At 33.6% G+C, this 26,543-nt stretch overlaps 3 protein-coding genes across 10 annotated transcripts in view; 2 read left to right on the forward strand and 1 right to left on the reverse strand.

Annotated features, from left to right (window-relative positions):
* The window catches only part of LOC134243776 (conserved oligomeric Golgi complex subunit 1-like), a 34,981-nt gene extending 29,997 nt beyond the window's left edge, over positions 1–4,984 (forward strand). The window contains exons 26-30 of the mRNA XM_062726017.1: positions 936–1,012; positions 1,382–1,565; positions 3,263–3,394; positions 3,877–4,080; positions 4,231–4,984. Coding sequence (XP_062582001.1) covers positions 936–1,012; positions 1,382–1,565; positions 3,263–3,394; positions 3,877–4,080; positions 4,231–4,392 — 759 coding nt within the window. The 3' untranslated portion in view covers positions 4,393–4,984. The remainder of the gene's footprint in view (positions 1–935; positions 1,013–1,381; positions 1,566–3,262; positions 3,395–3,876; positions 4,081–4,230) is intronic.
* Positions 1–26,543, forward strand: part of LOC134243886 (lysoplasmalogenase TMEM86A-like) — a 114,318-nt gene that overhangs the window by 41,970 nt on the left and 45,805 nt on the right. The gene's annotated exons all lie outside the window — the stretch shown is intronic.
* LOC134243833 (homer protein homolog 2-like) lies at positions 4,973–26,378 on the reverse strand. 8 transcript variants are annotated; one of them, XM_062726108.1, is made up of 9 exons: positions 26,290–26,378; positions 11,667–11,823; positions 10,191–10,322; positions 9,423–9,629; positions 8,383–8,531; positions 8,098–8,254; positions 7,567–7,686; positions 7,368–7,448; positions 4,973–7,038 (listed from the first exon to the last, which is right to left on the reverse strand). In XM_062726108.1, exons 1-9 carry the CDS (start codon positions 26,298–26,300, stop codon positions 6,841–6,843), a joined length of 1,212 nt encoding a protein of 403 aa, XP_062582092.1. In that variant the 5' UTR covers positions 26,301–26,378; the 3' UTR covers positions 4,973–6,840. The 8 variants fall into 8 exon arrangements, with proteins under 8 accessions (XP_062582092.1, XP_062582085.1, XP_062582079.1 ...); XM_062726101.1 differs by having other exon boundaries at positions 26,168–26,307; XM_062726095.1 differs by lacking the exon at positions 26,290–26,378 and adding an exon at positions 22,093–22,383.

Consider the following 26,543-nt stretch of genomic DNA (forward strand, 5'->3'; position numbering starts at 1 on the left):
TCTTACAAAAAGAGATTTTCTTCACTACCATATGACTTTTATATTTAATATGTGTTTTACAGTTATAATGTCAAGGCAAATTTTATGTTATGAATACCTCAAAACAAATCTAATATTATGATTACGTCAAGGCAAATCTGACAGCAAGATTATCTCAAGGCAAATCTAATGTCATGATTACCTCAAGGCAAATCTAATGTCATGATATCTCAAGGCAAATCTAGTGTCATGAATACCACAAAACAAATCTAATGTCATGATTACCTCAAGGCAAATCTGACAGCAATATTAACTTAAGGCAAATCTAATGTCATGATTATCTCAAGGAAAATCTATTGTTATGATTGCCTCAAGGCAAATCTCATGTCATGATTGCCTCAAGGCAAATCTGATGTCATGATTGCCTCAAGGCAATCTAATGTCATGATTGCCTCAAGGCAAATCTGGTGTCATGATTGCCTTGAGGCAAATCTAATGTCATGATTAACTCAAGACAAATCTAATGTCATGATTACCTTGAGGCAAATTAATGTCATGATTAACTCAAGACAAATCTAATGTCATAATTGCCTCAAGGTAAAATTGACATCAGGGTTATCTCAAGGCAGATCTAATGTCATGATCACCTCTAGGGCTAATCTAATGTCATGATTACCTCAAAGCAAATCTAATATCATGATTACCTCAAGGCAAATCTAATGTCATGATTATTTCAAGGCAAATCTGATGTCATGATTATTTCAAGGCAGATCTAGGGTCATAATTACCTCAAGGTAAATCTGGGGTCATGATAACATCAAAACAAATCTGATGTCATGATTACTTCAAGGCAAATCTTATACCACCTTTCCCTCAGAATTTACTTAAAAAATAAATCCAGGACCTGTTAGGGTTACTAGTAATGTAGTAATAGTTTGTGTGATTGTACTCTGCAGGCCTCCTGGTATGTCCAAGATCTGCTGTACAGTCTGTGTAGAGAAATCAACAGGGTGGGAGGGCATGCAGTGCAAAGGTATAGTATTACTCTCATTGAAAGATATATACCGTATAAGCAGAATTTTTAGTGAGAATTTAATTTTAGCATTATTAGCCAGGGTGCATAGATTGCTAAAATAAAATATATCTAATAATTAATTACATTTTATATGTAATAGCTTCTTTAGTGAGCATTTTAAAATTGCTAACATTACATTTTGCTAAAAATTGAATACCAATTTTTGAGGACAAATCGCTGAATTTGCCTGTCACTAAAATTTCCACTTATACGGTATATAAAGTAATTAATATAATCAATTGTGATCCACAAAATCCTCAAATCTGGATTTCCTGTGAAAATGATGACTCTTCAAGATGCAAAATAACATAAATATATTTTTTCCAGGGGTACATTGCAACAACTTGTCTTCAAAGTATCAGATGCAGTAATGAAATGCTTTGAAGAGGTTATTTCTCACAGCAAGAAGAATGACAAGGATTATCTTCCTCTGACTCAACAGAGGGCTCTTCAACTCATCTTTGACATAAAATTCATCCTACAAATAATTCCCAGGAAAGATGACACTGTGGTATGTGTTCTTATCCATTTATTAATTCTAAGACAAAAATGTTAAAGAACATGAGCAATATGTTCATCATGTTTAGAATACCAAATCAATTCACTGTACGAGAAAGTGTTCTTTGAACTGAAAAGAAATCATTCCCAGATAGGAACTTATGTTGAGATCTGTGAAGCTTTTTAGCTCACCTGAGCCGAAGGCTCAAGTGAGCTTTTCTGATCACATTTTGTCCTTCGTCCGTCCGTCTGTCTGTCCGTCTGTAAACTTTTCACATTTTCGACTTCTTCTCAAGAACCACTGGGCCAATTTTGACCAAACTTAGTACAAAGCATCCTTGGGTGAAGGGGAATTTTAATTGTTAAAATAAAGGGCCAAGTCCCCTCACAAGGAGAGATAATCAAGAAAAGACAAAAATAGGATGGGGTCATTAAAAAATCTTCTTCTCAAGAACCACTGGGCCAGAAAAGCTGAAACTTATGTTCCTGGTATAATGTAGATTCTAAATTGTTCAAATCATGACCCCCGGGGGAAGGGCAGGGCCACAATGGGGAATCAAAGTTTTACATAGAAATATATAGGAAAAATCTTCGAAGAACCACTGGGCCAGAAAAGCTGAAACTTATGTGGAAGCATCCTAGGGTAGTGTAGATTCTAAATTGATCAAATCATGACCCCCGGGGGAAGGGCAGGGCCACAATGGGGAATCAAAGTTTTACATAGAAATATATAGGAAAAATCTTTGAAAATCTTCTTCTCAAGAACCACTGGGCCAGAAAAGCTGAATCTTATGTGGAAGCATCCTGGTATAGTGTAGATTCTAAATTGTTCAAATCATGACCCCCCGGGGAAGGGCGGGGCCACAATGGGGAATCAAAGTTTTACATAGAAATATATAGGAAAAATCTTTGAAAATCTTCTTCTCAAGAACCACTGGGCCAGAAAAGCTGAAACTTATGTGCACATGGAAGGATCATAGGGTAGTGTAGATTTCAAAATGTCTAAATTATGATCAGTGGGGTAGGGTGGGGATGCATTATGTATTACAAGGGAGAAATCTGGTAAAGAACAGAATGGTCAAAGCTTCTCAGGTGAGCGATGTGGCCCATGGGCCTCTTGTTTTGATGTATTATAGAAATATTTTTTTCTAAGTGGGTCATATTCATGTAAATTATGTGAATTCAGTAGTTCAATGTACTTTTTCCCATGCGGGTCATGTTTGTTTTAACTCCATGGTTACAAAAAGTCTGCAGAATTTTATACCGCGCCAGACTAAAACTTCATAATTGTATAAATTTTATATTTGATTAGCAGAATTGGATTTATTAATTTAATGGAACTTAAATGGGTTAAAGACTGTGCAATCAATATAAATTTTCTTCTAAATGATTAATAATCAATGTAAAACTGCACATCAAACCTGATATCTCAAGACCATGTGTTAATCGTATCACATGTCAATTAATGATCCACAAATCTCAGAAATCCTGTCTAAACAGTTCTAAGTGTATTGAATTCCAGGGAATATTGTCTCTACAGACCAAACAGAAATTGCAAATCTGCATATTAAATATAACTCTATGAAAATAAATAAATCTATTGGTACTGAAGTTATTGGTTGGGGATAATGTATTTGGATTATTTCTATCATAATATGGCCTGTTAGTGGTGCTTTACTGGTTTGTTATTAAATGTTTGTTTGTTTGTAGGATAGTAAAACCTATCAGAAGTCAGCTGCCAGAATTATCGAGACTCTGGAGGAAAAAGTTGACCCGTTTGACCTGGATGTGTTCTCCCCCTACATGCAGTCACATTTAATGAAGCAGGGACAGAGATCAGCTGTAAGATCTACAATGTAACAGATTATTTAAGTGACTGAAAATCCTAAAAATTAGCATATTTATTAGCTTCATCAATTTTTTTTTTACACTTAGTGTAATAATTAATAATTTTAATCATTTTCTATGAAAAACTTTCTGATTATGTTATTTGCAATATACAGGTGTATATGTTATTAGAAATTCTAAGAACACTGCTTATGCCTAAATTAGATGGTTGCTGTGGTAACATTTGATTCTATAATAAAATCTCATGTTTTAAATGTAGGATCAGTAACTAACGCATATGAAGTGATTTACCAGTAATTCCAAAAAGAAATTTTGATGTTTGGGGGAAAAATGCTTTCTAAGTACATGTACTTGAAAATTTTAGAAAGAGACGGGAAAATGAGAGAAATCCGAATTATTAAAATTTAAAATTAAATCCTAAATGAGCATTTCTGTGTACTGCAACTTTAAATGCATATAAAGTATTTATCTTCCAGGTTTTATATGGAGCACTGACATCCCTGGATCGCCTGGGACTCTTCAGTATGGGGAGACCAGTTCAGTCTGGTCAGAGTGAACAACACAATGTCTTACCACTCACTTCCTGTCCCGGCCGGTTCACACTCCTCCCCATCAGTACTCAGCCAATCAGATCGTCTATACAAGCACCTGTCATACAACAGCCTCTTTATAAAGCTAAGGTATGATCAGGCTTCATACAGTTAGGTGGTCTCTGTGAGATTATCTAGTGGAAAATATTGGGAACAAATGAATGACTCATATTTGCTGTTTCTACTGTAGAAAATAGTAATATTTTATCTATTACTCATTATTTAATATTCTGCTCACAGACTTCAGAGCCTCATTCCCACTCCCTGACTGCGAAAGCTGCAGCCGTCCTACCACAGACAAGCACCATACAGAAGGAGAGCTCCTTCTACAACAAGCTGGGCAGTATGTCTAGCATGTCCGAACTGTCCAGCTGGTTCTCCAACATTGGCTCCAAGTCCTAACGTGGACCGTGTGTATACATTCCCAGTACTGGACCCTAGAATTGACATCAACTGTGATCATCTTTAATTTATATTACAAGGCTAGCCTTGTTTTATGTCCCAGCCTTGAAGTGTTCTGGACATTCCAGACATGAATTACAGTAATGTGCCTGCAATATTTGCAGAGAAAAATTTTTCCTTTCTTTTCTATTGATGATGATAAATTTATGTCCATTGACTAATTTTCAGCAGTTATCCTTTGATTTATTCAGATATTGCCCTCCCCCCCTTCCTTCTTAGATATTTCAGTATTCAGTTCTTGTCTTGTTGACTCAAAGATGGAGTTCCTTATTTTTACCAACATTTAACAGTTATAGCCCTAGAATTCAAATTCATGCTTTTTGTTTGTCAACATAATTTGAGCAATGTCATACCTCTTATAACGGTTCCTAACAAAAATCATGTCTGCTTGAAATAAAACTTTATAAAAGTTCAGATATATTGTTCATGTATGGGGTATTTGTATAAGGATTTGAAAATAACATTATTTATGATATACATGCTATTGTATACATATATGTATAGAAAACAAATCAATAAATTGTGGATTTTATTTCATTTTATTCATTTCATTAATGAGTATATATTTCATATAGTACATGTGTATATAAATATTGCATACATTAGAATGATGGGAAATTAATAAGTAGAACAACTTTTTAATGAAATAATAATGACAATTAACAAGGCAACTAAATACATAACCTTGAAAGCTGACATTGGGTAAAAATTTAAGGTCACAGGCATCAAACCTTCAAAAGATTTTGAAGGTAATTTCCAGTTAATTCAAATGTCCTTGCTCATTTTACAGTAGCATTGTCAGGCAATCCTGTATCATCTTAATTTGAACTTTCTTGATTCTCCCTGAGTAAAATGACCACTCCCTTAATTGATCCAGAACAACTACTGACATAATTTTATCTACAATTGTCTTTATTAATATCAACAGGTATTTTTTTTCTTTTGTTATCTTTGGTTTTCACTATTTAACCTATCAAAGGAACAGAGTTGTGCATAAAATGAAACATCAATAACCTAGGATTATTACTTAAGTATTACAGTTTGATACAGTTTACATGTGTGATATGTGAATACAAGCCTGTAGTTAATGCTCACAAAATGTTGAGACCAGTTCTAGCACTATGACAATTGTTCCAGCAGAAGCAATTTTACTGAACACTGTACAAAAGTGCATTTCAGAGAAGCGAAAATGAGTTTCATCTAACATTAACCTTTGGTTTGAATGCTACAGATCTACAACAGTGAACAAACGGTTAATTAGCACACCTATTGAAATTCATATAGTGTCTGTTATTTAATCCAAGTTATATAAACCCTTCACCTTCATTAGCAAGCCACCGTTATTAAAAATATTTTGGACGGATTACAAATGTGATAAAATGTTGATATTCTCTAATTAAGTGATTTAAGGTTAAAAACTTAATAAAATAAAGAAGGCACCAATGTTGGTATATATGAAATCAAAACATCAGTATATTGATCAAGTGACTTGCATAGCATTTTTTTCTCTCCCGATGAAGCAGTATGCTCAATTGTTCATTTTTAGGGAAATGAGAAGACTACAGTTACTTAAATTTAAGTACACAAAAAAATTAAAATCATTTGTTCACATTTAAATTGTGCCACAGATCCAGAAAACAAAGAACACAGCAACCAGATCTAAAATAATTGTAATGGACGTTTACAGACAATGTATAAGCAAGCACCTGTGGAAATCAGTGATTTCCAGTCAAAAATTCCATAAATCTTGACTCACAACACTGGTTAAAAATCTGGCTGGATAAAAGATAAAATACAAAATTACTTGCACTGCTGCCCTTAATATACAATGCGGCAATACAGAATACAACACAACCATACAATCAACGAAGCATCTAACAACACACAACCGCTTAGCTTGCCAGGAAAAAAGCCTTTTATACACACTGGCTGACAAATATTAAAAACAACCAAATGATCTGATAAAAACACATATAAGATTCAAACTTTTTTTTCAATCGATAACATCATTTCAAACAGATCTTTCAATAAAAATTAAAATAGGTTGAACAGGTTATTTATATAAAATGTTAATAAATTACATAGTAAAACTGTGTTTTAGGTTTGTCAGTCTCACTTACACAGCAAAAATTTGATTGTAAACATACAGTGAAGGATAGATTTATATCAGTTATTCAACAAAAAAAATCTTCTCAAAAAGAAAGTCAAAACAAAGAACTATAACTCAGACCTTCAGTTCATTCCCACAGTAAAAAAAAATACGCTCCTACAACATGAGCTCCTTTGGTCAATATCATCGAAATACGTACGGAGGAGCAGTTCATCCAGGATAATGGTCAAATCTGTGTCAATTCTTAATGGATAATGGCTAAGGGAGACAAGCAGCTATCAGCTGTGAGATTCCTTTCGTATAAGTGAAACAATTTGCTCGTGGATTTCATACAGTTCTGTCACTTTACTGCCGAGTTGATCTTCCAGACGAAGTAGCTCGGAACTTTCTTGATCATGTGACATGTTTCTCTCCGTCAATTGTCTCTGAAGATCTTCCACCTTTAATGTTAAATGTTCATTCTCTTCTTCTAATTTCTGAAAAAATAATTTCATGTTGACAAATATTATCATAAACTGAAAATAAAGTTAAACCTGCCACTTGCTAACAACTGAAATTTAACAGCCTTTATTGTCATAAAAACATTGTCAAATGTGTTTAATTATGTAAATTAAATTCATGGTCTTTGATTCCCCTAAAGGTTTGCGTTATATTGTACTTTTGCTCCTAACTCTAAAACCAGCATTTTTTACATCCGACATCCATCAAACTTTCGAACAAATTTCTTAAACTTATGCAGTTCAAATGTTTATTTTTCCTTTGCTATTTTACTAAAAAATAATTTGGACAATAGTGGATGTATTACCTTGCATCTGTTTTGCAGTGTAGAACTTTGTGTTTCTCTGGCTGATAGCTCACTAAGTCGGAGACTGAGTTGATTAATTTCCTACAAAATGGTATTTACATAAAATATTTTGTATCAATGTAAAATGAAACCTTTATCACTTACATGAGCTGTTTTTACCTCCCCTATAAGAAGAGTACTTATGAAGCTTCACACTCACATCCTGTTTGTCCTGGTTATCCAGCTGGACTCTCTCCAGCCTCTCTGTCAGCTGCTGTAACTCCGTCTGTAAGGCCGCCACCTGTTCTGATCCACTTTGTCTCTTCTCCAATTCCACAATCTAAGGATTAAAAATATTTATGCCGAATTTGAAGTTTTATTCTAATGCCAATAAATGGAGATGGAAAAAAAAATCCTGCAAGGCCTAAAGTACTGGGGAATACTTTCTCATACCATGAACTGACTCCAAATTACAAGAATATGAATTCAATGGACTGTTGATCTAGACTTTTTATATGGATTTTAGCAATACAAAAATTGATGCAAGTCATTTTATTTGTGAGAGGTATTTCTTACAAAATTGTTGGGCAATTTTTGGCAAACATTTAAATCTAGAGTGTTTGATGAAATTGAAATAAGTTTCAAGACATTTTTTATTTTGCAGCAGATCATATTTTCAAATGACCATCAAGAATGCTTTACATTGGACACATCATTCTATCATCAGATTTTTTAACATTAGAGGTTGTACCTTTTTCTTCATTTTGGCACTCTCTTCCTTGTACGCGGCCAGCTGTTTTTTCCACTCCTCCACATTAGTGGTGCTCTCTTGAAGTGCTGCTGTCAGCCGAGCGTTGTTGTTCTTCAGGGTCTGTAACTCTACCTCCCATTTCTTGGCATTAGTAGAACTAACAATACAAAGCAATTATATAAGTGACAAAACCTTCCAAAAATATATTTCAAAGTTCTCTGATTTTTATTTTTTCATGAATATTATCTGATTCTTTTAAATCACTAAGGCCCTTCATTGCCACACCTCTGAGCCAGTGCTAGCTTCAGTCGGTCGTTTTCGTATTTGAGTTGACTTTCTGAGGCGTTGTTAGAACTATTGTTAGGGGAACCCGGGGTGTTGAAGGAATTCCTCCTCTCTCTCAGATTGACATCCTGTTTAGATGTCTCCGAGCCCTACAAACATTCAAGTTTAATTTAAATTGCATAAACAAATTTAAGGAACTAATTGTATATCATAATAAGTCAATCAAAGAGGTATTTATAGCGTTGTTTTGGCTTTACTTTTCTTGTCTTAATTTCAAAAACTCTGTTTTTTGGTTTTGTAATAAAATCATTTGCATGTACCTCAACACCTGCATGCAATTAGTGAAATAATAATTTATATAAGATTATTGTATAACCCCAATAACAGAACTGTTATATAATCCTTTTGTACAGGTGAACCATCTATATGACAATGTTATAAAATATACAACTTAAAATTTATATAAATGAAAAAAAAAAAACATCCACCAAAGAAAGTCATGCACATTAGTTAATATTTCTCTTTTTATCTACTTTCTTACATCCAAATACAAGTCTTGCTGGGTGAAAATAAAAGCAGAATCAGGACAAGCATTTTAAATTTTAGTTAGCATTTACAATTAAAATCTTTCTCATTCATTCCTGGTGTAGGCAAGCATAACATTGAATATTTGAAAAGTAATAATAGACGTGAATACACATGACATAAATCTTGTATGTATTAAATAGAGTTGGGCTTAGCGACCTTACATCACAGATGATCTCATTCTAAGTTGCCTACAGCTTAAAACAAAAATCTTATGCAGCATCTTTATGCTAATATTTTTGCCTCTCTATAAACATGTACTAACCCTTCTTATTATTTAAAAAAAAAAAAATGAATTTTGACCTCATACAAAGCAGTATAAGATCTTTTCAATTCAAATATTCACTCCAAAATGATTTGTGTTCATTTAAAAAAAAAATTCCACGAGTCTTCTTTCTTTTTTTTCAACTACAATAGCAAAGGGTTAGAAACAAAGGGAAGCAACCCACACCAACCTGCATGGCAGACAAACTAGAGCTTCTGTGATGCAAGAATTGTCTTGGTTGAGAGGAATTTGCGTGCTTGGAGGAGGAGGAGGGGTGTGACTCCTCATTCCCGTTCACCTGTGAGGTAGAGTTCTGATTGGCTGGTGGGGGAGTGGGCGGGGTCTGGCTAACCACCTGACGCGTCATCTCCTTCACCTCTTTGAATTTTTCAATAAACTGTATGCGAAGCAGAAGAAAATAAAATACATATTATATAACAATTATATGCATCAACTTATCATAAAATAATTACACAACCCTATATATATATATTTTTTTTCATTTATGTACTTTAATGGGGTTCAAATGTCAACTTTAAATTGTTATAAAACTTCAAAGAACCTTGAATCATATTGAGTTACATGAAGTTAAAATTGTCATGATCAATTGTTGCACAAAAAAATTTCAATTTGAAACTTCGTTTTGAAATTTATTGGTTACTTATAATTCAAAAGTTGTCATCCCTCGCTGAGATGTGGATATCCTTATTTCAACAAACTAAAGTAAAATGGTTCAAGTCATTTCTCTATATTAAAAATATTTAATAAATTCAACTCCAACAGTACATGGTACTGCATATATGGATTTTCTTTATAGGTAGAAATTTTCTGTATAATATATGAATCTTCCTGTTTTTTATGGATAAAATATCCTTCTGCCTGGTAGTATTTTACAGTGACAGTAATCTGTGTTGTATGTGATCAATCATTGAGATGATTAACGCGTCCTAACACTGACCTTCTGTAGCTCCAGCTCGGAGGGAAACCCCAGACCATACACCGTGTTAGCCCGCGGGTCCGACCACTGACCAAACTTCTGGGACGTCTTGGTGAAGGTCATCCCGGGAGTGATGGTGCTGTTGACGATGGCCTAGCACAGGAGAGAAAAGTTATAACGTAGGCTATACAGAAATTATTCATCAGTAAATATAGCATGTATCTGAACTGTATAATACTTCAATTGGTTAAAATTATTCAAGTGCATGTATAACAATTCATAAATGAAGAATAGAAGTATTATAATAACGATTTTCATCACTTATACTACATGTACTTTGTGATGAAAATGTACTACGGTACAAATGTACTTCAATCTAAATTTGATTTATATGTCAAGGTAACATTTAATCTATTAAATTAGTGAGTGACCTTAATTACTATATATAAATTATATATCAAGACAGCAATTAAAAAGCTGTCGTCATAAAAAATAAATTATAAATTACTTGGTTTCTAAAAAAAAACTCTGAGAGATGTGAGAGACACTTTTTTTTTAAACCAAGAGAAAACTTATTGCATTCTAAATGTCAGATACAGTTTAATTTATTTCAATGTTTCCAGCTAAACTCCCCAGTTTCTGTCTAAAAAAGACAGATATAAACCTAACATCCCTGAAAACTGCCTACTTTATCTCTATCATGCCTTGATGTAATTTTTACAGAATAAACAATTTCATTTATCTGCGGGATTGGTTTCACTTTGGATAGCTTTGAATCACAACTTAGGAATCTCAAAATAATTTCACATTCACATCATCTCTCAGTTAAAAAAGCCCTAGTGAAAACCAGCCACTGGCAGGAAGCCTGATGGTCTACTGCTGAGAAGAAGAGCCCATCTTCTTACATAATTCAGAGATATGGTACAGATTTATGATACCGTAATCACTTGATCACATCTCTTAAATATGCCCAACATAAAAAATTTTAATACCCGCTAACACAGGCACTAAAAGTACATGTACATACTTGAGTAAAGGGAGGAAAATAATACTTTATATGAATGCTGTTTGATTTTTTTTTTTTAATCTTTCATTGCAAATGTTTTGCTGTAAAACTGAAGTAGATAGGTGTATTATATCATCATCTATGGACACATTAGATATACTGGTATCTTAAATTAAGAGTTTGACATTCTGACTCAATTAATATTTCATTATTTGTATAATTAGGTTTGTGAACTATACAATTGAACATTTTGAAAGAATGATTATAAGCATGATTTCATTTTTTTCGTTAATTTACAATACCTCTCTGAATTACACACTGTTGTCTATACTACTCTCTGTGAACTTTGTTGTATTTTTATCAATGCTTACCTGTATTTAAAAGAATACATGTGTTTTTTTTTTTAAATTGTCAACAAAGCTGACATCTGTTTCTAACACCAGATGTCTGTCACTAGTAGGTTGTGAGTTCCCATGTTACAGTGATCTCACCTTGGATCCGTCCACACTGATGATGCGATAAGTATTCCGCGTCGTGTCATAGTAATACGAAACACTGGCAGCACTCTTACTGGCCGGGATCCAGTTCTTCTTAGTGTCCGGATCTATCTGGAATACATGTGCTTTCGTTGTGAAGATGGGCTGTTCCCTGTCAAACATAAACATGTAGGCATAAAGTAACAGACAAACAATGCTGTGGTCACCTTGATGTAAATCAACCAAAGGCATTCTCATATTTATTATACCTTTTCAGTGACTGAATTAATGCCATTTTTAAATTTGTCTAAATTTTGATTGATGCCACTCTAAATACATCAACATGCATGCTTCCTAATACCTTTCTCCAAGGTGAAAAGTTATAAGTACCGTAATGCAATACATTTTTTAAATGTAAAATGTTTGTTTTTATTTCCTCCATGAAATGATGTCCCATGGTATTGGAATAAGGAAAACATTCTATGTTAACAATAAAGTATAGTTATAACTTGTGTTACAATAACAAGCATGCATAATTAAGCACTCGCGCACAAAAGATGTATGACCATATGCTTAAATGCCATTTAAATCAATAAAAAATTTATGTTCAGTGATTTCCATATCCAGAGAATACCATCCACGCACTGTCAATGCAATACTTTATATTAAATGGAAAAAAGAGCATCAAAATATCCTGAATAAACCTTAGATATATCTTACTTGACAGTAACCTCGGTCCAGTCATCGAAAACTTCATCATCCATAGTCCCAAAATCTCCAAGTCTGAATTGTATGACGGAATCTGTGGACCTTAGAGGTCCATGTGACAGACTAGAAGACATGACAATATACCTCCAGCACACAAATATCTGTCACGGAGTCTCACTAAGTCCTCATCCACTAGTACACCATATTCCACTTATACTGACTCAATAAAGTCATTAACCACAGTCTGTTTCTTCTGAACTAGTATATAGAATGTTTAAGCTTGCCTTTCATGCACTTCCCCAGAGTTAAGTGAATAATATAGCTTAAAGCTTCAAAATCTGATTGATTTCCTCGAGATATATTAATCTGATTAGCACTATCATTAAAATCCAGTTCTATTGATTAAATTGCACCTGACTAACAAGTTATCCACTATGAAGACCTGCTCCTAAGGTCAGATGTGACCCCAAGGGGTTTTTGTCTATGTGGGTCACTGGCCACCAATCAACAAATCATTAGCCAATAAACATCCAAACCCACTTCATCAAAACTAGGTAGCTGTCAGACAAATATTTCACTTTCATTCCACAAAACCTCTGTAAATTTTAATCACAGCTTTAAATTTGTTGGCAAGGGTTGGCATATTGCAGAATTTGTGACTTTATCAGCTGTATTTCAGTGTTAGATGTTCCACACAAGCAGCTCCTTGTATTCTTATCTGATTTTTCTATTTTGTTCCCTCCAGCATTACACAGTCAAAAAAAAAAAATCAAGTCTTTTTATAGGCACCAAGACAGCACCTCAGTGATATATAAAAATATCAGTTCAGTTTCTGTCAAACTCACAGCTGACATCAAAATATCCATCTACATCAGTAACTAAAGATTGATGTTTCCCAGATGAGGGTAGATAAAAATCAATGATAACACAGATATACCTAGATTATCCACACATTCCTTCTCTCTTTCCACCTGTTATAATATTAGGACCTGTTTATTTCTGAGGAAGCCATTATTAATCTGATTTGATTTACAGGTCTCTTGTCAGACTTTATAACCCCAGACAAGTAAATAACTGCCCAGAACATACACCAAATAAACTACCCCCAGAGAGCAATGATAAAATCCAAACCATAATTGATAGGTCACCAGACATTCAAAGTTTCAAAGAAAGCTACTATTTTTTGCTTTTAAAAGGAGTGTGGTAGAGGTGGGGAATAGGGTGTTGAAACTTGATGAATTACCACTAAGGTAACGAAAACTAAAGATATTTGAATTTTAATTACATGTACATGTGCAGATCTAGAATGGGGATGGGGTCGGAATTGGCAATTATTAAATGTTAAACCAAGCAAACGTGACCTTGGACTCCACTAGAAACCTCCCATCCCTCCTTGGATCTGCACCTGAATTACCAGGGAGACTGGTGAGGCATTTGGGAGGGAGCTCTTGTTTGCAGATGTGGGCACCAATCAGAGCAGGGTAGGGCAGTATACTGAACAAAAAATGTCAAGTTTTTAAGAAGATGTGGAAACAATTTTTTTTATCTCTTTTGTATCCATTCTATCATCACATGAATCATTTAACGTACGAGTATTTTACAATCATTTATTAGTTCTTGTCTTAGTCATTTACAAAATAAGACTTCATGTGAAAAAGTGAAATGATCTACATGTCAAGCAATAATTACCTGAGAAGTGTTATCTGCATCATATTGATTTCATTACACATACCTTTTTTTTTCAAAACAGTCCTTTTGATCTTTGGTCAAAGAAAATTCCCCTGTCTGACCAACACATATTGGAAATTAAGGGAGCAAATATGGTATAGATTTCTTTAAAAATTTAGCATACCAGACTTGTATATCTATTATGATTTAATAACAAAGTTTATTATAAGGAAGTATACTGATATCCATAATACTGTGCAAATATAAAACTACTCATTATTATTTTGGAGAGAAAAGTATATAATACACAATATGTGAGGACTGGCCTCTAAAACATGAGCAAACAAAGTTGTAAGATACATAAAACCCCACATATCCCTGCTGGAGAATTGTACATCAACTAACTGAACAAAGCACAAAACAGCAAGGGAACCAGCCATTCACATCAAGCTTAGAGATCTGATATTTTATATTTTATACAGTATTGATGCCACAAGCACTGTAGACAATCCTTAATTTCTCCAACTGTCTCTGTAAGACAAAGCTACTCAGCTAATTAATCAAGAAAAGTTGCTATCAGTGCAAACTTCTTCAAAGAAACTAAAACATAACCATCTTTTGATTTAAATTTAAAAGAAAAAAAAATTCATGTTGCTGTTTTAGTTGTGCAATAATTAATTAATTGAAATTTGAATCTCCGGGGTGGTGACAAAGACATATGAAATTGACAAGACTTGGATAAAGACTTCAGCTTCTTAAAATGTCTTAGATTTGCTCCATAAAATCATCATATGGGCCAATATGGCCATGTTTAAATTCAAAAATGAAATGAAACAACTTTCACTTTTCATGAAGACAAATTCAGGTTTTTATTTGTTCAGTGAATAATGCATTTGTATAGCTACATGAGATATATTTGAGTCAACATTTTTTTCTCCATAAATGAATCCATAAAATACTATAAATAGATTGTTGTAAATATTTACAGAGAGTTGAGGAAAAAAAACTTGTGAAGTAAATAGATTCCTGTACCAAACACCTGGACCTCTAAATACCATATACCTCTACAAGAAGAATTACTGGAATACACTGATTAATGTATTGAATGCACTTTTTGAAACTGGATTAGCAGTACCTAAAGTCAAAAAACTAATTATGTCAATTCTTAGTGTGAAACAGGAAATGTTATTTTTTTGATAGTGATATAAATGTAATCTTGACTGGCCTGGATTCACTGTAGTTATGGTCCTGTTACCTATAAAGTTGATTCTGGCAAAGTTTTCATATGTACATCAAAGACAAACATGATGTGTTAGCTACAACTACAGATTGATATAGGGTACTCTGATGTTTTGATGAAGCATGTGTTAATATGATACAAATTATCTGTTTTTACAAAAAACAACTTGAATGTTTTCTGATGTGTTTATAATAAAGTCAAACCTAATTACACTTGTATTACTGCAATATGTCACTTGTAACAGCAACTACCAATACAACTGTAGTTACTGTACAATGATTCTGATCTTGCAGTAAATGTCGAAATATTATTCATATTGATTGAAATTCAACATAAAACATGCAGGGTTTTTCTACCAATTAGATCAATTCAAAATCTTGTTTAAAAGTGTACCCAGAAATGCGTAAAAATGAAATGAGTTCAAATTAAACTCAAACAAACCATGCAAAACTTTATAGTAGAAAGAATACTTTTTATAATCTTGCCTGTCTGTCCACACTGAGTGATGCTCAAGCCACGAAAGGTCCTGTATGACTGACTCATCAGGTGTAGGGGGGCGTCTCCCTATCCCCGGGCTGCCAGGCAGCACCTTAATCCCTCTCCTTACTGCCCGTGGGGAGGGTGGTACTACCTGCATGATGTGTGACGGGGCATACCCCGGGGGTGGAGTGACGGGGGTGGGAGGAATCCCCGGGGGCACTCTGTCTGGGGTGGACGATCTTCCACGCACCCTGATGATACCGTTCTGTAGCACTGGTCTCTGATTTGTTCTTGGAATGGTGTTCTGTCTATTGACAGATATGACATTGGGTCCGGGTCCCTGGGTAGGAGGGAGGGAGTTCTGTCTAGTCAGGGAGTTGGTCTCCGTGGGGGTGCTCGGTGCCGATACATGCTGCCGGTCATTTTGGTGGGTGGAAAGACTGCTCGGTCCAGATAAGTTTGGTGGTAACACCACAGGAAAGTCTGGAGTGGGGGGTCGGTTTCTGGTGGAATCTGAACCAGAAACAAAAGAGGACATCCAGGACATGATTTTCATTGGAAATGTTTGTATTACGGAGAAATACGCACGCACCAAATTCCAGAGATAATAATTCCCCACAAAAATATATCAGTATCCTTTAGCAAAAACAACAGATTGAATTGGTTTCTCCTGCTGTCTGCCTCTTACATAATGAGTCTATAAGGTGCATAAGATATTCTCTTTTTCATGGAGTGTGTAGTCAGGTAGTAATATAAACACTAACTGTGTAGCTGTGCAATACCATCATCCATATTTCTCTCCCCCAAAGATAAAGGCCATGATAATCGATGCTATCTTCAAATGTATAATCCAAACTCCTAAAAGATAACCATGCAACACCTTCGGAACAGTAGGCTTCCAATAATATCTTCTTTTAATTATAATCCTTAAGTTTTTCTCTAAAATTGCTTTTGAAATCTTTGAGCACAGATTCTGTTTTTCAAGTCACAGAATGCTTCTCCTCACAGCATAGTTTCATTTGGGAGTTAAGAATAACTGCTGCAGCTATAAATTTAAGCATTGATAGATTGTAATCTCCTCTATCATCACACAGTTTTTCAGATCAATCTGGAGAAAGATTCATCAAGAGAGTTAATACTGCAGTATAAAGGCTGATACATGATCTGACTTATCGCCCTCTCTTGGACACCCCTTCCCAGAATACACAGGTACACGGAGCAATCAAACGGCAGCAGGGTTAAAACATATAAAAACAACAGCTACGGGAAATGGTTGTGTGATGTCAGAAACAGATCTACTCCACTGTAAAAGCGTAAATCTATAAGATCCAGATCTGTGAATTTATCAACAAATTTAATGGAAATATCTAAGTTACTGAAAGATAAAGACTTTTTTATTCAACAGACATATGATTTCCAAGTCAAAGAATTATTTCAACTGTCAGATTCATCTTGGCTGAAAATTTGTTTTTCTTTAATAGATACATAATTTTTCTGTGTAAAAACAACTAAATGTTCTTCCAACTTCTTAATATAATCAGAAGCACCTAAACTTTTAGTGCCATCAAAGTATCCCCTTCATCTTCTGAGAGAGACTGGTAAACCTCTCCCCTCCAGTGTGCTCTCAGAAGGAATATAAAACAGGTGCTCTCTGATTCTAATTACATCCTATTATCAGCTTCATTAAGAAGAGCATATTGTTTCTGATATCTCCATAACACACAACTTTAGCACTCTGCCTGCAACTTTGGTGTCAAAACATGCCTGATCAGACATAAATCTCCAAATAAGCCTATACTCTTTTGTACAGTATATTCAACACATTGTCACATACAAAATCCTCGGAAAATTCACAACAAAAGCACATGCACTCCCTCCCTGACTTCTACGGCTGTCTACAGAATGATTCTGATCTGCTACTGTCACTGAAATGTTTGGGAGCTTTGTGGTAACATTTCCCAAATGGAAAAGATTTTTAACAAACTACTATTAAACTATCAACAAACTACCAACAAACTATATTTTTGTGGTTTGTTAAAGTAGTTTGATAGTATAGCATTTAATGAACCACTAACAAACCACTTTTTCTAAAAATAGCTGCAGTGGTTTGTTCGTCTTTCATTTCTGGTGATTGTGATTTCTTTATAGTTTGTTAGACTTGGTATCTTGCAACAGTGTTTTATTAGTATAGCATTTGCATCTAACCACATGGGAAATTACTTTACAGACGTGTTTAGGGTTGAATTATCTAGAATTGTTGAAGTTTCCAAGAACAGCTTAATCTTTACATCCGGTGTTAGCTATTTGCGCCAATTTTCAAACCATCAAGCAGGTCAGAAACAAAGGAACTGCTGAAGGGACATTCAAATTGTTAGTATCAATCTGAAAGATCCCTGACTGGAAAAAGCAGCAATTAACATTATTAAAAGATGGATCTGGATACAGAAGAGGTATTTAATGCATGTCATGAAGTTCCTTTTTACCTAAAATAAGGCTGGACTACAGTAACCTTCTGTGAATGTGGATGTGTATACTTTTTACTAGCTTTGGGTTTTTATTTATTTTCAGATTGACCTAATTAATTCCTATCCTAGTTTAGATCAGTTATGCATTGGATTATGGGAAGTATACTTGAAAATAAGACAAAAAAGATGTCTTTCAAAGTTGCAATGAGGCCAGAAAAAAGGAAATATTGCAGCATTTTCCATGCCAGATGAAGCAGGGAATATTTAAATGTCAGCTTGGAGACCATTTTTTTGGTGAAAAATACTATGAAGATGTACACAACATGAAGGAGAATATGTGATAAGTACATGGATATTAAATTGGAATTGCATCTCCTAAACAAAAGGGAACATGTTTTGAATGTTGCACTTGCATTGGCTAAACTTGTGAATCCTGGAATTTAAATACTCTGAAACAAGACTTGTTGAATATTTCAAAATGTGATTGTAATAGGTGTTTTCAAAACTTGTGGATTTGCAAAGGAAAATTCAAATGTAGTGTTTTGCTGATGGATTTGTTACCAGTGATTTGTTAATAGTTTGTTAGAGTGGTTTGATAGTAGTTTGTTAGCGTGGTTTGATAGTAGTTTGTTAGAATGGTTTGATAGTAGTTTGTTACAGTGGTTTGATAGTAGTTTGTTAGAGTGGTTTGATAGTAGTTTGTTAAGAGTGGTTTGATAGTAGTTTGTTAGAGTATAGTTTGTTAGCTCATTTGCATGTGATTTGCTATACTATTAAACTACTTTCAAACCATAGTGGTTTGTTAGTAATTTGTTATAGTAGTTTGTTTGCCCTTTTTTTCCGTATGGGTTGGTATTCACTCTCGACAGGTTCACAGCAAGTGTTGTTCATCAACACTACACGCATCATCACAAGAAGACAAGCAGGACACTCACCCAGTCAGCCACACATGCTCATACAGATGTCTTCTCTTTTTATCAATGAATCAAGGCTCTTGCTGTTCAAGAGCCTTAGCTCTCAATTATCAAAAAAGGTACTTTTATCCAAATTGAAAGTTTCAATTTTCCGAATACATGTATAGTCATTTCTCCCAAAAATAAAGAAGGTTTTACTTGGATATATAAACCTTAACTTGCTATTCATATTCCTTTGTTAAACAAAAATTTAGTTGATAACAAAGATCAAAAACTCAAAATGTCATGATTTAAAGTACCGGGTATAATGGTTATCCCAAATTTCCCCCAAAGGCCTCTATTTTCCCAATCTTTATTACCCTGGTTCCATTCCCCAAAGTGGTGTGAGGGCCCTGTGAAGTGCTGTACATTTATTTTGAAAAATAATTTCAATAAAAGGAAATTAAAGGCAAGCTAAAAAGTATAAATGAAAATTTTGAACCTCCTGCAAACGAAGTCATTTTGTCTCAATCAGAATCCAAAAAGGCCTTTTCTTTTACTTTTAGTTTTTTCATAAATACATATGAACTAGATCTAAACTACCTATAAAGGATCTCTATTATTTCTCTAATGACTTGTCACATGTGCAGATATTCTAGATGCATAGAAAATCATTTTATGTAATGAAAATTATATATTAACATTAAAACCAGACATTAAAAGTACACCTGGCAGATATCACAGAAAAGGTTCATTTGATTCCATGGCTCAGAACAAATAAAGTCAATGCATTCATGTACCCCTTTACTGTTGGAGTCGACTGACAATCTATTTATAACAAAGAAAGATAACTAGTTGGCAAAATTTCCTCCTTCGTGCATATTTCCCCAATGCACAGTGATGGATAATCAGTCATATGCTATCTAGACTCTATCCAAGTCACACCAAGCATGAAATTAAACAACTTATAAATTATAAAAACAAATCTTTTCTTCACAAAAATAACTCAGATACTATCATCAGTTTATATTCAACATCATCAATCTGAATTCTTTAATATAATTTGAATATACAAATGTTTCTTACTAATAGCCTATAATCATTTAATTAAAATATGGACTCTCCACTTTAAAGAGTATTAATAAAACTTAAATACTTCTCCTGCCATTATGAATAGATAAAACCATTTTATTACACATATTACCAGGTTAATTACACAAAACATAACACACAATGTTTTAATTAGCAAACATACCACTGTACACGATTAAAATGAATAACACCAGGGGAAGGGAGGTAACTTTGTTAATGTACATTAAAACAATATGTTTATCCTTTTCAGTAAGTTAAAACAGATATATCTTGTAACATATTGTTCCAATAAGACAGTACTGATAAGACTATCTTACCTCCTGACTATACTAGAGACCCTGTATACCCGACTTTTTAATTCCGCGATTGTTTCCTCGATCATGCTCAATATTCAATCAGTGACGGCCACCCAATACACGGTGACACAATGAAATCCTCCTTATATAGGGTATACAACACCCAGGAAAATATAGAATAACCCTATTGAAATCGTTTTAAAAAATAGATGTGCCATGGATAAATGATTCCTATCACAGCGCTATGGCTCCATTTCCAATACATACACCCCTGTTGTTTAAATGACGCTTTCTGATTTGCGAGATTGATAAAAAACTGAAGAGCAAATTAAGCAACAGAAAGGGTACTTACGGTAATTTCCTTTGACCCACAACACCCATGTCCCCAGTACTACTGGCCATTGAAATCAAAATATAAATATTGACCCCTCCATCTAAAGAACCGAACAAAGCAGCAAATAGGTTAATACGAAGTATTATTGAAAGTAATATCAAAATCTGGGATGGATGAATGGAGATTCATTATAGGTACACAAACCAATTTCATCCTTTTAACAATCCCTCTTGTCAACAGACAGAACCTTTGACCAAAGGATTTAATCTTACTTATAATTTAACAATGGAACATCCCTTATTTTACTGTTATCTGATCTATGTATGATATTGACAGTTATTCCAATGCCTTTCTCTTCTTTTTCAACTATTTCTTTCAAAAGGATATCTATTCTCCATGCCTTTGAATTGCTAAAACTTCTGTTATATAAAAATAAAATAGAATCAGAAGATTTATAATTCAAAAACATGTTTTCAGCATTCAATGCTTTTTATACTGTACTTATTTTTACTTTCTTCTTTTTTAAAAAAAGCAAAAACTGCATCTTGTACAGTGAGACTACATCATTCAACAAAAAGTGACTATAGAAAAAGGACCACAGATGTATTAAATTATGAGGTGATATAAAAAATACATATGCATGCAATACTATGTCACCAAAAGGCTAGCAACTGAAGAAAAAACTCAGAAGTTAACTGATAAATCAGCTTCCATGACTGAACTTTACATAGAATAAGTGAACTGGGGTTCAAACTGGTGTTCCTCTGATCCACTCATCCAAAACATCCCAAATCCCATTGTACACTAGTTGTCTTAGAGGAATGTATTAACTGTGTAATTAAGTAGGTTAAAAATGCAATTACCTAAACTTACTAAAATCAATCAATGACTGAATGACTTTAAATTGAAGGTATCAGTGTATCCTCTTACAAACAGATCTGATTTCCTTATTGATGGTAAACAAGTTTGAACCAATACCCTGACAGGAATTTCTTACCCTGGTCTATTAGATAATTTAATCCCCTCTCTTTCCCTGTCCGGATAAAACTAGGTAGTAAATGTAATCTAAACAAATGGCTGTTTTATTTCTGACGAGACAACCTGACTTCTTAAATTACTGGATTAGACATTACCTTACAAAACATGACCATCACTTTTTCATCAATATTTTATCTATAAATCAAACATTTCTTTACAAACAACTGCAATAATCATGACAATCTTTATATTAAACTGCATTTGGGGAATAAAAAATGACTACATACCATAAAGTTTTGGCTTTTAACATGTATGCAGCCGACATTGTTATCCATTTAGAACATACCAATTTGTAACAATAGTCCACCCATGTCCAATACACAGCCCTAGCCTGTCTTAACACTCTGGACTTAATTTTCCTATTTTCACAGATTCTGTCTTAAGGCATGTAGTAATCCCTGGCCCACGTAGCAGTAGAGCTAGGTGACGTATGGACTGTGACGCCTGTAGCTAATACCTGATACCTGGCTCCTATTACAGAATCCCAGTCACCTCCATTCACCACCATCCCTCAACTTACAATCTAACCTAATAACCAATGTGTAATTGGGTAGAGTGAGCAAATGCCAAGAAATAACATTACATCATTTGCTATTCCCTAGGCCCTTAAATTCTTGCAATAGTATCATTTCTTCCCCACTGGGAAGACAAAAATGATGATAATACTTTCTGTTTCCCCTTTGTAATTAAACTGGAAAACTTTAAAGTGGTAATGAAAATTAAACTCAGTTACTGAGATAATAATATTGAATCAATCACTCTTGATATTTTGTATGCAAACTTTCATATAAAGAAATGTACATATATTATCTGTGAACATTCTCTTGAATTTAATCTGTCTCTTCAATGAATATACAGGTACATCTTTATTCTCAAACATAAAAATACATTCATGATCTAATTTCAGACAGAAAATAAAAGCCACATGACTTGTAAGTTGTTTCTACAGGATCAGACAGATAGTACCTTGGTCTACATCTCTTATACTAGTGGTAAGAGGTGACTCAACTGACATATCTATATCACATTCCTTAGTAGCTAAATAAGAAGTCAAGACAAGACTTTGATGACAAGCTTTAAATCCATTTTTAAACTCTTTTTGCAATATATATTTCATAGAGAAGTATATGGATTGCTTATAAAGTAAACAACACTGGCACCTTTTATTCAGTAACTACCAGAATTTGGATTATGCCCTTTGACACTGGTGAACCAGTTTTCTGGTATGGCCCATTGGGTCCAGCATTGTTATGTGGACCGAGATCTCCAGGGTGTGACATCGCGGATAATTACAGATCATAGCTCAGTAACGTAAAATCAGACACACACATCAACTGTCATCAATTCCTTGGTATTGTTGTATCAGTCCAGTGTTTGCAAGGTATTTAACTGTAATCAGCCAAGTCCCAGGTGAAAGTAATAATGTCTATACAGTAAAGGAGACAGATAGTGCAGGGTAACCACACAGAGAGATACTGAAATCAGCTTATTGTTGTCTACTGGCCTAACAAACTGTCCAGTATGGCACTTAAAGAATGTGCCAAGGGAAATAATGCTAAACATGAAGCTTAATAAAACAAAACATTGCTTAAAATCATTAGACTGTATACTATAAATACACTGTATACGCAAAGATACAAGTACTCCAGAACTCATTTAAATTACTTACATGACTCTCTATTCATACTTTATCTGACATAGCATGAGAATTTTCCCAGCGTCACAAAGCTCTGTGTTGTACTTATTTCACTATTTGCTTCAGACCAAGTGCCTAAAATTTCTTGTATTCAATTCATTTTTTTATTCATAAAGAGAAATAGATTGTGACAAGTGTTGTTGACACAGCTTCACAAGTTGTGGTTTTAAAAAGCATTGTAAGTTAAAGTGCAATGGGTACTTCAAAATCTGACAGGGCGATTCAGTATACCCATATGACATATGTAGATTGAACCATTTATTCTTAAAATATTGCTTCTATGACTTCCTATTCTCATGAATACAGTAACAAGCAACTGGAAAATATGTGCATGGTTATGTGAATAAAAAAATAATGTCTTGTTTATGCTAATTAAATCTCAAGATTTTCATTTTATATAAATGTATTACAAATAGATCATTGCTGTAATGTGCTTTCACCTAAATTTCCTGCAAAATGTCTACACCTCAACTGATTGTGTTGGCACCCTCAACATATTGTGCTGTGGTTCATTAAGCATCAAAGACTTGATAAAATAATGAAATTAGACAGTTCCGGTGATCATGGCATCTGGCACATTTGTGTTCAGTAAATACAAGCACCAGTACCTCTTTCTTCATATATTTATATACATTACTGTAACAAAAACAGGATGTTAAAATCTTAGACACTTTTACTTAAAAAGTACCATCTACATATATGATATCAAAATTTCAGTAAATGTACCAGACAAGTAAGTTTATTTAGCATTTATTCTCCTTTGAACTAGGGCTGTATCAATATATCGATATATTGATATGTATCGATATTCAAGAATCTTTTCGTATCGAAAAATAACTTCCAATACGTATCGGGCAGACATTTTCTCTTCTAATTCTGTGAAAAAGATTGGAATTTGAATCACTATATAGATTATACAGAATACATATTATGATATGACCAACAATTACATAAATTTCTTATATAATTATATAATTTTGTGTAAACACATTGATTTTACAGTCATTAAGTTTTAATTTGAAGTGTTATATGTAATGACTTTGAGGCACGAATTTTGAAAGGGGTTATACAACACTTAGTTTTCATAAAATTCATGCATTAAATGATTGTATAAGACTTTTTTGATGGACCCAATCAATATAATTTTAAAATAATAGGCGAAAGCTCAATACACAGGATATTAATTTTCAAAAAGGCAAGTGAAGGACATTAATTAAGGGTGCACTTTTTACTATATGTACTACAAGTTAAAGGTTTTCTTCTATTATGTACAATATCTGAACTGAATCGAAGATTGGGACTTTACAAATGTCCAACAACAAAGCAGTCACATGGGCTCAACAGAGATGCATGGAGAAAAAAATGATAGTAGTTAATTAGTCCTCCAACTCCTCATTGAATCAATACTTTTCTCTTGATTAATGAGATTGATGCATCAGTGATGAAGTAAATCTGAGTATAAAAGGGACTTTCGAAAACTAACTTTATATATAAATTGTACTAAGAAAAAATGTTTTTAATTACCAACTGAAAAAATTCCAATGCTCTTGTTAAAGACGACATGATTAAAGAAATGGAAAATATGGAAATGATATATGATATGGAAAATAATATATCAAAAGATGTGACATAGCATCTGGATGGAGTACATCCATCCTCTAACATTGCAATGTATCATGAGAATGAAAGTGGCTCTAGTCTATAGATAAATACCCAAGAACAGAGGAAATTCAAAGTAAAATCTGTACACTGGTTAAGCAATTTTTTGTATGGAAATCTTCTCAGAATTCTTTCACTTCCACAATTCCATGGAATAATAATGATAATGGCAAATAGAACAGGCCTGCAGGGATATGAAGTCTGAAGAGGTGGATCAATCATTAATGTTAAAATTGTGATCCCTTAAGGGTTTTTGATTTTAAAACTACCCCAACAGTTGTGCCATAGAACAAATTACAGAAATATAAATCCAATGAAAAGTTTTCTGACTATATTTTGCACATAAATCTGTTTATATATATTTTTTATCAAAAGTATTCAATTTGAAAGTAAAGTGCCTAATGGTCAAATGTTTATCATTTAAATTAAAAAAAGATATAGAAGTTTGTTTTGTTTTTGAAATATTTACATATTTAACAAACATAGTATTCACAACAAAATTTATAAAATTATAATACATTGCTCAAGAACTTTTCCTATTATAAACTGTTAAAACAGGAACAAAAATGTTTCTCTGATTTAAGGATTAACAAGGTCATACACTGTAACACATATCAGAAACTAGCTGTTTTCTCTGTTTGAAGTCGATATCTTGAATTTCTTTCATTTTTGCACATAATACTTCTGATAATAAAAATCATATCAGAAGACCAGATCCCAATTGTTAAAAAGAATATAATTAACATGATTAAGACTTAAGTTATGAGTTTAATTCATCTTATTTCAAGTTACAAAATTTTTAATATGTCATAAAATATGTATTATATGGGATTTGTGTGCTTATTGACATCTACGTTTACGTTAGTAGCTAAATCTGTGGTGTTAGAGAATATATTGACTTATGGTCCTACTGACTGCACTACAACATACACACACGGTGCACTCACATTTTGCAGGTGTCAACAAACTTCATGAGGATTTGAGGGTTTCAAATGAATGATCCTAACATGACGCCATTCCTTTCTGCTCCTGAACTGACTTTATGATGTCTGATTGAATGAATCCTTACCCTATGCTCATCTTGAAAATAAATTCTTCACATTCTTTCCTTTTCACTCTCTGTCAAAACTTCTAACCGGAAGTGCATTTTAAAGTTAAGAAACTAAAAGCTAGGTATGAGAGTAACCAATAAATTTCCGAAAATATCTTCAAGTTTTTCCTTATGACAGAAAAATGGTATTTTATTTTATTTATTCACAGAAGTGTGTTTGTTTCTTTTTTATTATTATTATCTTATATTATTTCTAACAAGGCTCTCTGAAT

The sequence above is a fragment of the Saccostrea cucullata genome, unplaced genomic scaffold, assembly GCF_032062105.1.
Source record: "Saccostrea cucullata isolate Sc308-1 unplaced genomic scaffold, CSIRO_AGI_Scuc_v1 ctg860, whole genome shotgun sequence".
NCBI classification, from domain to species: domain Eukaryota; kingdom Metazoa; phylum Mollusca; class Bivalvia; order Ostreida; family Ostreidae; genus Saccostrea; species Saccostrea cuccullata.

Coding starts and splice junctions, on each gene's coding strand:
- LOC134243833 (XM_062726064.1), bottom strand. CDS start 16,303: ATGAAAATCATGTCCTGGATGTCCTCTTTTGTTTCTGGTTCAGATTCC. Junction 8,532..9,422: donor CTAGTTTGTCTGCCATGCAG/GTTGGTGTGGGT, acceptor GAATGTTTGTAG/GGCTCGGAGACATCTAAACA. Junction 7,687..8,097: donor GTGCCAAAATGAAGAAAAAG/GTACAACCTCTA, acceptor TTTAATCCTTAG/ATTGTGGAATTGGAGAAGAG.